At 39.5% G+C, this 12,300-nt stretch overlaps 1 protein-coding gene across 4 annotated transcripts in view; it reads left to right on the forward strand.

Annotated features, from left to right (window-relative positions):
• The window catches only part of spc24 (SPC24 component of NDC80 kinetochore complex), a 120,751-nt gene that overhangs the window by 1,583 nt on the left and 106,868 nt on the right, over positions 1-12,300 (forward strand). For 3 of the 4 annotated variants that reach the window (XM_069927461.1, XM_069927463.1, XM_069927464.1), the window contains exons 2-6: positions 4,140-4,318; positions 5,621-5,765; positions 7,067-7,171; positions 7,711-7,787; positions 9,443-9,531. In XM_069927461.1, coding sequence (XP_069783562.1) covers positions 4,156-4,318; positions 5,621-5,765; positions 7,067-7,171; positions 7,711-7,787; positions 9,443-9,531 — 579 coding nt within the window. In that variant the 5' untranslated portion in view covers positions 4,140-4,155. Of the gene's footprint in view, positions 1-4,139; positions 4,319-5,620; positions 5,766-7,066; positions 7,172-7,710; positions 7,788-9,442; positions 9,532-10,689; positions 10,922-12,300 lie in introns of those variants that run through there. The other variant, XM_069927462.1, reaches the window with a different exon arrangement.

Genomic DNA, 12,300 nt, shown 5'->3' on the forward strand with positions numbered 1-12,300 from the left:
CACCATCTCAGGAAACTTCGCACATATGCCCCTACAATGAGCAGGGTGTATTCTGACATGGTTACAAAATAGTTCACATTATCCTGACTGTATACATCCATCCTTCTCAAGATAAAGATAAATTTAGTGTTCTTTATCGCTTTCTTTGCAGTGCAACTTAAGTAACTGAACTTGTGCACTAGTTCCAATATTTTTAAATAGTTCTTGTATTGCACTGGCGTCAGTATGTTGATTCTCTATCTGAATTTGGCTGCAAATGTTGGGCTCTCTGTTGCTGGTGTAGGTAATGTTGTTTGTTGTGCTTCACCTGACAACTGCTGTGTTGGTGCTTTGGTATTAGTGGTTGTGGTCTCTTCACTTGATATTGGTGTTGCAGGGTTTGCTTGTATTAAAGCTTTGCTTCATCACATCTTGTTGAATGTGAATTCTTTTCCTCCTCAGCTGATTGCCAGAGTCTTAACAGCATATGATCTTGGTGTTTCAGCTTCTCTGATGACCTTTGCTGGGGTCCATGTCTTCAACATCGGCTCTTGAATATGCATATGCTGCTCTCTGAAGAGTTCTGGCAATGTTTGTTATAATGCTGGCGTACTTGGCATTTCAACCAGTTTTTTGGTCTCCTCCTGGTCTTCTGGAAAGTGTATTTTGATTGGCAGAGTTGTTTTATAACTCCTGTCATTTAAAAGTTCTGCCGGGGACTTCATGTCAGTATTTAAAGATGTTGTTTGTAATGATAGAAGAGCTAAGTATGGGTCTTTTGTTTCGCGACACTTAACTAATGTGCATTTCACAGTTTGCATTTGTCTTTCAATGAACCCATGACCTCTGGGGTAGTATGGGGATGATGTAGTGAATACTTGTGACGTGAACTATGTTCCATTGTCACATATTGCTTGCTCAGGTATCCTTGTTCAGCAAGGAGTGTTCTCATTTCTAAGGTTCAATTGATGCTCTCAGGTCTTTCACCCTTTTGACGAATGGAAACTTAAAGTAGTAACAATTAAATACCACTCTTGATTCTCAGTGAATGTCTGCTCCCACTGTGTGCCATGGCCTGTGGAAATAATTTCCTCTTTGTGTGTTTCTGTACTTTTGGCATATTTGACATAGCCACCATATTTTCAATGTCTTTTTATATTGCATCAGATGCAAGGATCAACAATGAGATAGACAACAGACTCGCCAAGGCAAATAGCGCCTTTGGAAGACTACACAAAAGAGTCTGGAAAAACAACCAACTGAAAAACCTCACAAAGATAAGCGTATACAGAGCCGTTGTCATACCCACACTCCTGTTCGGCTCCGAATCATGGGTCCTCTACCGGCACCACCTACGGCTCCTAGAACGCTTCCACAAGCGTTGTCTCTGCTCCATCCTCAACATCCATTGGAGCGCTCACACCCCTAACGTCGAGGTACTCGAGATGGCAGAGGTCGACAGCATCGAGTCCACGCTGCTGAAGATCCAGCTGCGCTGGATGGGTCACGTCTCCAGAATGGAGGACCATCGCCTTCCCAAGATCGTATTATATGGCGAGCTCTCCACTGGCCACCGTGACAGAGGTGCACCAAAGAAAAGGTACAAGGACTGCCTAAAGAAATCTCTTGGTGCCTGCCACATTGACCACCGCCAGTGGGCTGATAACGCCTCAAACCGTGCATCTTGGCGCCTCACAGTTTGGCGGGCAGCAGCCTCCTTTGAAGAAGACCGCAGAGCCCACCTCACTGACAAAAGGCAAAGGAGGAAAAACCCAACACCCAACCCCAACCAACCAATTTTCCCTTGCAACCGCTGCAATCGTGTCTGCCTGTCCCGCATCGGACTGGTCAGCCACAAACGAGCCTGCAGCTGACGTGGACTTTTTACCCCCTCCATAAATCTTCGTCCGCGAAGCCAAGCCAAAGAAAGAAAAGAAGAAAATATATACCAGTCCAGTACATGGCTAACTTTGCTGTGTGTTTGCATTTCTCCATTCCCATGTGACTTTCATGAATTTTGTGCAGAATTTCTTTCTGCATTGTTTTGGGTATAATTAGTCTTGATCCAGCCAGCAGAACACCATTCTCCATTGATATGCCATTTTTCTTTAGACCAATATTGACATATTGAAGGCTGTATCTGCTTTATCCTCTCTTGCCACCCTTGTATTTTACTTGTTGAGAAGGCATTTGCATCACATCGTCCTTATTGGCTTTTTCTCTGATCTGGCTTAATTTATTACTGGTTACACTGACGAGACGATGTATCTTGATTCCCATGCCTTCCATTTCATATTTTTCATTTGGGAAAAGTGACAAGGTATCAGCAAGCACCATCTCTGCCTGGTATGTATTTTAAGTTGAAGTCATAGCATTGTAGTCATAGAAGTACCGTAAATATTCGTGTATAATGTGACCCCCCCCCCCCCCCCATTTTTGAAGGGGAAAATTTTACCTCCGTGTATAATATGACCCCCCTCACCTGCCTGAGTCGCGCTGGTGTCACTGCTCACGTCTCTGTCCGCCTGAGTCGCGCTGGCATGTCTCCGCTCACCCAACCTCCCGAGTCGTGCTTGCGTCTCTCCAGCTGCCCGACTCGCGCTGCCGACTACTGCTCACCTGGCCGACTGCCTAAGTCACGCTGCCGACTACCGCCCGCCTGCAGAAATTTAAAAAAAATTTTTTACTCTCGTGTATAATGCGACCCCTCCCCCTATTTTTGAGGGGGAAAAGGGGGAATTTTTTTGCATTATAGACAAATATTTATGGTAATATCTGCAGTCTAGCTGATGCCTTGTTTAGATTCTTTCTCTGGATGTGTTCCAGTGGGCGATAATCATTTTCCACTCTATACTTTCTTCCATACAGAAACTTGTGAAACTTTTTGCATCTGTATATGACTACCAACAGCTTTCTCTCAATATTGGCATATCTGGTCTCCACTGTTGTTAGTGCTTCTGAGGCAAAAGCTATTGGTTTTCCTTCTTGTACTGATACTGCACTGAGGCCTCTGTTAGATGCATCTACTTGCTGAATGAGGGCTTTTTCTCTATCATAGTATCCCAACTCCACTTCTCTGCATATTATTTCTTTGAGCGCGTCAAAACTTCTCTGATGTGATGGTGAGCACTGAAATTCCATGTCTTCCTTCAGCAACTCTCTGATGTTTGCTGTGTAGTCTGACATGTGGTATGAAGGAACTCTTGTATTAGACCAACCCAAGGAAACTTTTGAGTCCTTTTTGTCCTTTGGGTGCTCCATCTCAGCAATGGATTTAACCTTTACTGGGCTTGGTTGTACCCAATCAGGAGTGTACACCATTCTGAAGAATTCTTATTCCTTCTCTTTTATAATGTATTTGTCTGCATTAATTTTAATTCCTGTTCTTTTATAATGCTGTCACCGTGTCTCTGTTAACTTGGAGATGTAAGATTCAAATAACAGAAGATACTTTATTTACTGATGCCTTCCACCATCTCAGGAAGCTGTTCACACATACTCGTATACATACGCCCCACAGTGGTGCACTACAGTGAGAAGCGTGTATTCTTACGCCATTACAAAATAGTCCTGACTATACAACAGGGAAGATTGGGCCCCCCTCCCAGGGTTTGTGGGGGACGAATGCCCCCCTCTCCCTTTGGGGACGGTGGGGGGAGTTCCCCGCCACCTAGGTACCTAATGAATGGTGCGCGGTCATGTGCCCCTCCCTCTCAGGAATGGTGTGGAGCATCTCTCCTCCCCTCTCAGTACCTCAAGAATGGTATTGGTCCTTTGTCCCCACGATGTTAAAAAGGGAAGATGATTTTTTTTTTCCTAGGTCATCTCTTCCATATAGAGGATGATAGAATGGGAGATATGCAATTATGGGAACATTAAATTTCATTCTTGCTCATTGGGAATCATGAAACATCTGGTATTTATTTATTTGTATGTAAAAATTGCCCAGCATATGTATTGTCTGTCTGTATGAATCCAGAGGTTATATCTCTGCATTGAGAACTGGAGAACGCTGTTTTGTTAAGTTCTACCTGTGTAATCGGGTGATAATAAATTTGACTCGCAGAGTGACAGTAATGGAATAAATAAGCACCATTGCTCCCAATTTGTTTTTGTTTGAGTGAACTGGAAATAAAGTTCTTTTTGCCTTCTGTCTTCAGGTTGCATATTGCAAAGATGGAGATGCAGATCCAGGATTTTAAGCCATTAATGGAAGAACTCATGATTGTCCTCTCTGATTGTCATGCGGAGACACTTTTGCAGAATGCCATGAATTATCAGTCAAAAATGGTGAATATTTACATGGAAATGGAAAAGTCTGTGAAGCAGCAGTTAAGAGGTAAGATGAGCAAACTTGTAAGCTCGGAAAAGTTTGAAAAGTAGCAAGCATCTGAATCTGGACCTTCTGAAGCTTTGATTTTTGTGTGCAGTCATGTTCGATTCCTTTATTATTCTGATGGGAAACTTAACCAGGAATTGATCATATATCTTGAGGGGAAAAAAATTGATTGGAAGCCAGCAAATTCTTTGTTTATTATCATCCAGTTGCACAAGTAGAACCTGTTGAAAGTGTTCTCTGGTTCTCTGCAAAATGTGCACACACAAACAGGCATGACGTTACAGATAAACAATACATATGCAGGACAAATGTACATATATAAGGATAAATAAATATTGTTTGGTGAATATTGTAGTTTTGGAGGGTTAGTGTGAGCAGTTGCTTTGGTCGTTCAGCATTTTCATTGCCCATAGGAAGAAGCTGTTTCTCAGCCTGGTGGTACTGCTCTGATACTCCTGTATTTTTTTCCTGATGGAAGTAGTTGAAAGATGCTGTGTGTGGGGGGGTGGTAGGGGTCCTTAATGATTTTGCGCGTCCTCTTCAGACAACTATCCTGGTAGATCATGCTGATGGTGGGGGGGAGAGACCGCAGTGATCACTATGCCACTCTTGTGGCCCTGTCGATTGACCTTCAATCAAATTCTCTACAACAACTGTACCATACTGAGGCAGCTGGCTAGGATACTCTCAATAGAGCTGTAGAAGGTTGACATGATGATGGCTGGTAACCTTGCCTGCTTCAGTCTTTTCAGGAAGTGCAATCGTTGCACTTTTATGGCATGTGAGGCGATGGATGTGTCCAGGGTAGGTCACTTGTTAAGTGGGCTCCAAGGAACTGGGTGCTCTCCACTCTTTCTACTACAGTTATTGATGTGTAGTGGAGGGTGGTTGTACTTGGTCCTCCTGAAGTCTACAATTATATCCTTCATCTTGTCCATATTGAGAGACACTTATTGTTATTCTTGCACCATATCACAATTTTTTTAACTAGTCTCTGAAATGCAACTCGTTGTTGATTATTGACAAACTTTATTGTATTTGATTTAATTCCATTTGTCGACATTTGCTCATATGAATGAAACTTAAGTTACAATGATTCTTCCTACTATTCATTGTTGGGTGAATGATTTTTTTTGGATATTATTAACTCTAGATCAATTCCTGCTTCATGTGAATATTATTTTGCAGTGGAAAGGACAACGTTCATACTATAATTGCCTAATTTTTAAAAAATGTTTTGGAAATGAATGTGGCTTCTCTGCGAAGCGTGAGATTGTAGAGTCCATGTTTTGATATTTTCAGAGGTCCAACAATCACAGGAGCATGTGGCACAGAAGCTTATTGAAGTTGGAGAAGAAAAAGAGAAAAGTTTTCTGGAGTTAAAGAAGATTAAGAAAAAGTGGAAAGAGACTCAGGAACGTAATTCAAAGAATGAAGAAGAACTGGAATATCCTTTGTATCTTGTTTTCTGAAACAGTAGCTAGCAAATTCCTTTATTTTTCTAGTTGGAAATCAACTTTTAATATAATTAATGCAAAATTAAACCACTTCAATAAACAAGTATTCAAGTTTGTTTTCTGCCACTATGTTTGCAGATGGAAATTATCGTTTATAAAACTGAAGTTTCATAGAACTTTTGGTCCTCTGTATTGTACCAACCTATATATTCCTACCAAAAAAAAGCACTAAACCAGCCTCCACTAACATTCCTGCCAAGGTATTTCAAGCACCTACAACTGTGTTTACATTAAAAAAAAAACTCCTGATGTGTCCCCTAAACTTTCCTCCCTTCAGATGTCCTCTGGTATTTGCTTCTCTCACCTGGAGAAAAAGGTGCTGGCTGTCCACCTTGTCTATGCCCTTCAGAATCTTTCAGACCTATTAAGTCTTCTCTCATCCATCTTCACTCTGAAGAAAAAACTCCTAGCTCTGCTAACCTTGCCTCTTAAGACTTGTTTTCCAGTCCAGCCAATATCCTGGTAAATCTCTGCACCCTTTCCATATCTTCCACATCCTTCCTATAATGAGGTAACCAAGTCTCACCAGAGATTTGTAAAATTGCAACATGGCTCTTGAACTCATTCTTGACGAGTGAAGCCCAACGTACCACAGGCCGGCTTAACTATCCTATCAATCTGTATGGCAAACTTGAGAGATGTATAGTTTTTAACCCCAAGGACCCTCTGTTCCTCCACACTGTTAAGAATCCGAGCATTAACCCTGTACTCAGTCTTCTGGTTTGTCCTTCCAAAATGCATCACCTCACACTTATCCGGACTGAACTCCATCTGCCACTTTTCCACCCAACTCTGCATCCTGTCTATATCCTGTTGTAACTGACGTCAACCTTCAGCGCTATCCACAACTCATCCAGCCACTCCTTTCAAACCAATGTGTCTCAATCCAGCTAGGCTAGCTGAGCATTGGTTGCATCCTCTGTTTTTATTTGAATTTCCTGCATTAGAATTTTTTGTTCTTGTAAAATCCTGCTGAAAAAGTAGAGATGTTACAACAGTGTTTCCATCCTGTATCCTGATTCATTATTTCCCGTTATTTGGCCAGCAATACTGTCATCAGCAAATTTATGAATTGCACTGAAACCACAATTAGTCTAATAAGGATTATATAAATATCAGTCTTGTTTGTATCTTTAGAAAATCATTAAGTGAGTTTGTTTCCCACAAAAACAAAAGTAAATTTACAACAATCAACTATACTTTATTATTTTCTTTAATGTATAGAAGTTACATTGTTGCAGAAAGAGCTGGAGGAGCTTGAGAAGTCTGGGAAGGAACTGACTAAAATGGAAGAGGAGGTGGATGAAGATACAACAGTGGTTATTCCATCAACAAAGTAAGTTTAAAGTGTCCAAAGTAATGAAAATTATTTTAAATATCCATGTGTCTCCCACTATATTTTGTATCCTATTTTGTTATGGATTGGCCTCAAAACATTTAAATGGTGTGGAGTGAGAATAACTAGCTACCTATCCACAGCAAATCTTCATAAAGAGCATCCGGTTTATTGAAGACTTGAGAGCTTTTGTGATAGTTGTGGATCACATAAGAAAGATGCTGTAATTAATTGGTCCACTTAAAATAAGCACCTCCTCTTCAGATGCACTCTCAACCTTCTGACTTCTGGAAATGAGTATTCTACATCAATCACAATCTTGTATATGCAAGATTACTGTCAAGTTTCCAAACAATTGAGAAATTTTAAGGTATGATCTCACTAACTAGATGTTGATGAAATGACCTTCCTAGTTTTCTATTAAAGCATTGCTTAGCATGCTTTGTGCACCAAATGTGACTGTCTCAACTTGAGTCTTGCTGCTGACTAGCAACATTCATTTTTCAGGGAGTTCTTATATTTGTATATGATTTACATAGGTACTTGGCTCACATCTTCCACAAGGTCACAAAAATCATTTGGGACTATGACTGCGAATCTTTTCTTGTAAAAGGCAGTATCCTTTTATTTGTGAGTACAAAGGTGACTTTTGATGAAGAAAAATGGATGGCATTACATTCATGTGTAGACCTTGCACTCTCATGCTAAAGCACCACCAACCAGGACCAGGGTTTGAATCTTGCTTTATCTGTCAGGAGTTTGTACATTCTCCCTGAGTCTGCATGGGTTTCCTCCAGGTGCCCCGGTTTCCTTCCACTGTTCAGAACATACAGGGGGTGAAGGTCAATTGGGTATAGTTGTGTGTCACAGGCTCGTGGACTGAAAGGGCTTGTTACCGTGCTATATGTATATCTGTCTAAATGTTATGTCTAAGAATTTTTTGTCTTAAAAATAATCAAGGATTATTCCTCATGCCCTTTGACACAGAGCTCTAAAGACTTGTTGCCTCCGAGAAAATTTCAGCTCGTCTGTCTTTAAAGGGTGACCCTTATTTTTAAACAATGACCCTTAGTTTTTACATTTCTCATCCATCTCTCAATCTTGGTTTCGGTCATTGCCTCTTATCCATCTAAGCATCAGAGAGTGTTAAGTCTGACCTGTCCAACTTTTCCTCATAAGGCAACCTGCCCATTCTAGATAATGATGCAAATCCTATTGTTGGATCCCCAAGAAAGCAATAAGACATAACAAGGAAAAAAAAAAGCAATTTAATTTGGTGTTGTGAGATGGATGAGCATAAAGCTATAATGGCAATTGTGGTTTTGACAAGTACTTTTGGCTATATTTGAATACTTGCAGACACAGAAACTAACACCACAAATCTTCCTCACTGGGGCTGAGTGGAAAAATAAATCAACTCATGATTAAATGGTGGGAAAGATTTGATGGACTGAATAGCCTATTTCTGCTCCTATGTCTTGTGCTCTTAACTAAGTGACAGTGTAAAGTGAAATTAGCACATTTTAGCTGTATTGATCCAGATGGTGACCATGTGCTACATGCCCTGATGGCAGGGAGGCTTCTTGCATTGCTCATCCGTAAAGAAAGATAAAGGCGATGTGATTTTTATTGCAATGCACAAATGCTGGAGAAACTCGGCAGTCACGCAGCATCTATAGAAACCAAAGAGTAACCAACGTTGTGGGCTTGAGCCGTTCGTCAAGGTATGAGCAAAAAGCAGGCTGTGGGGTATGGTGATTACTTACCTCTCGAATAATCTCCAGAAATGTTGAGATGATTGATCTAGTTGTTTGTCTAGGATAAATTCAATAATTCAGTGTAATGGATTTTTGAATTCCAGTGGCTTTTTATTCGAAGAAACGTCTATATTTGCTAAATAATGGAAAGGGCAGGGGAACAGACTAACAGGAAAAAAAAGTGGTATTTTATTGCTTGAGAGAAAGGTATTTGAGCTTGACTAATTTTAATTGCTTAAAAGCCCAAATGTTGGTTGAAAGTTTGTTTTAACATTCTGTCTATTTGGGTCTTAAAATTTCAGTTCTCTTCTGTCATTCAGGTGAAATTTGGAAATTATCATGCTTCTTGCCTTCATTTTCCTTTTGTGTGCTCATGCATTAAATTTAATCAGGCTGTCTTTACGAAAATCAAACGAGTCGTTTACATGTCAGTTACGATCAAATGATTCAAATGTTTAATGTACAGAATTTGGATTGATGAGAATTCAATAATTTTCTTAACTATATTTCTCAGTTCATTTTGGAGTGGATGTAGCACAGACCATTAACATCGATTCTACTAAGCATTCTAACAGTTTCATCTGTGATTACTTGTGGAGCCTGGTGAGCACGGATTGGTAAATTAATTTCTGGGTGTAAAACTAATGACTAAACATTTTAAGATGCTGCTGTTTGAGTGAAATCTTATCACATGACATTGATCGTGGATTATCTAGTTTTCACCTTGGAGTTGGCGAATTGTTTCAAGTTTCTTTTGGATGTGGTAATTTTATAACAAATGCCCTAATGCCATATAAAGTTCTTGTAAGAGCACAAGAAGATCAGCATGAGTTAAACATGTTTTTCATTGTACAGCAAAGTAAGTTGACAATGTTTTCCCAAATGGGATGGTAAAAATTGAAAATTATCTCATCCTCAAAATCACAGAAATAAATATCTATTATCATTCTATCAAAGTACTAGAATTTTATAAATACTTGATCGTTGTGTGTGTATATATTTATGTAAACTGTTCCAGAAATGTTGAGATGATTGATCTAGTTGTTTGTCTAGGATAAATTCAATAATTCAGTGTAATGGATATTTGAATTCCAGTGGCTTTTTATTCGATGAAATGTCCATATTTGCTAAATGAATTTTAGTAAATTAGAAGAGCAGATACAAATTGAAAATGCCAGTTCTGTATTTTATAAAGATTCTAATTCTTTGGTTTTCTATGGGTGGCTTGTTTCAGTGAAGGCTGGCGGAGATTAAAAATATTGTGATTGTGACAAATGAAAGGATATCTGTCCATTTTGAGAAGCAGAATATTGAAAGAACGGTTTGCATGTCACATATGTTGGGTTCCATTAAGTGTACTGAATATTGCAATGTGTGTTTATAATTTTTTTAATATACCATAAAGAACTGCAAAGTTTGGTTGCAATTGTATATTCTCTATTTTAAGATGCATTTGTGCTTGCACTGCAATTATGGTCCAATAAAGTGTTTGTACTCCCTGCCATTGGCAATAATCTCTTTGGATTTCTAAATCGTGTTACATTTGTTTTACATGAGTTGAAATCTGTTTGACAGTATCAGAAGCTTTGGTTTTATTAAATGCAAGTTATATATTCATGATTAACATTATTCCTTGTATTGAAATGTAATAATACAAAAAAAATTAATATACATGACGTACTATAACTTGCCTGCCGTACGGAAAACAAAGATAAACCTGATGTCCCTTGCTGTTTCTGTTTGTGGTGTTGGACTATTTAGGCAACTAACTTCAGGAGTATCTGGCAGAGCAAAAGTGATCCTCCAAGGATTCTGGATTAACTTCTGGAACTATTTACAAGGATAGCATCTACATCTCGATGGCCCTCAATGTTGTGTTGACCTATATAATTGAATTCATAAACTGGTACTCGTTGCCAGCTAGGTTATGATGAAAGCTGATTTATCGTGCAAAAGAGATCTGAGACATGAATAAAATCAAATTATAGTCTTAGTTGAAAGCAATGATTGAATATAGAAACCATGGTTAAATCTAGGCTGCATGCCTGTGTCATCAAATTGCTATAGGAAATAAGCCATGAAAATCTATAACATCTGAAAACTGACTTTGGAGCTCGAGTGTTTTAGGGGCAAAAGATTGCAAATTGTCTTTTGGTAGTGCATTAGTGAGAAATTTGTTTAAGCTATTGTGATTTGATTAACCACTTTAATAAAATTAAAGTAACCTCTAATTCCGGCTTTGAGGAATAGATGACTGAGTTTCACCATTACAGATCTTTTTATTTCTGTTTTGACCAGAATTATTGCAAAGCAGTTGTATGTGAATTAAAAAAAAAAAAGCATTGTGTGGTTCTCTTTACACACGATTGGTTAGGAAAAGCTAGCAAATCTTGAGCAGAGTGCAACCTTTCCATTTACCTCCAGGTATATCCATCCCAAAGCAGCCTGACCCTCAGTCTATTGATCAGTGAATAGATAATGGCATTTGCATCCCTAAGGGAACATCTTGTGAGGCAATATGGATAGAAGTTAGGAATAAAGGACTGATCACTTTGGGAAAGTATTAAAGTCCTTCTCTTTTCCCCCTCCCCCCCCCCCCCCCCCACCCCACCTCATAGAAACATAGAAGATAGGAGCAGGAGTAGGTCATTCGACCCTTCGAGCCTGCTCCGCCATTCAACGAGATCATGGCTGATCTTAAAGTTCAGTACCCTGTCCCCGCCTTCTCTCCGTAACCTTTAATACCCTTATATTGAAATACCCTTATACCTCCTCCCATTGCATGTGGGAATTAGAGGATCAAATGTCAGGAGATTTATTTGATCCCTATCACTGTAATAGAACCTGATTTTAACTTTCCTAACATTGACTAGGATTGCCTCACTGCACACTATTACATGAGGCAAAATTTAAGTGTTCAGGACACATTGGAAGCAGTGACCAAAAGGACTAACAAGCGGTGCAGTAGATGTTAATTGTCTAGACTTCAGCAAGACAAAGTTGTGCATAATACTGGTCTGGAAGGGGAGGTCACAAATTAGATACAAAGTTGTTTTGGTGGAAAAAGTCAGTATGGTAGAACCATGGAGAATGTAAGTCTATTACAAGAGCTAACTCTTGGTTGAGGCAGTCATTGATGAATTTCATTGCCATCTTTGATGCACCAACAAAATCTTTGGCTGATTGGGAAAGAGTATCTGAAGATGCTCAGGGTCTATCAGACTTCAGTGATCCATGCCTTCTTAAATGCTTCTGAGACCTGGACTCTGTCTCTCAGACATCTCAAGGAATGGAAAAAAAAACTAATATATCTACAATATACTCTAAATTCATTGTCAGGATAAACATTTCAGCAATCTTTTCGAGCCCTGC

Source organism: Narcine bancroftii, chromosome 3 (assembly GCF_036971445.1).
Source record: "Narcine bancroftii isolate sNarBan1 chromosome 3, sNarBan1.hap1, whole genome shotgun sequence".
Taxonomy (NCBI): Eukaryota; Metazoa; Chordata; class Chondrichthyes; order Torpediniformes; family Narcinidae; genus Narcine; species Narcine bancroftii.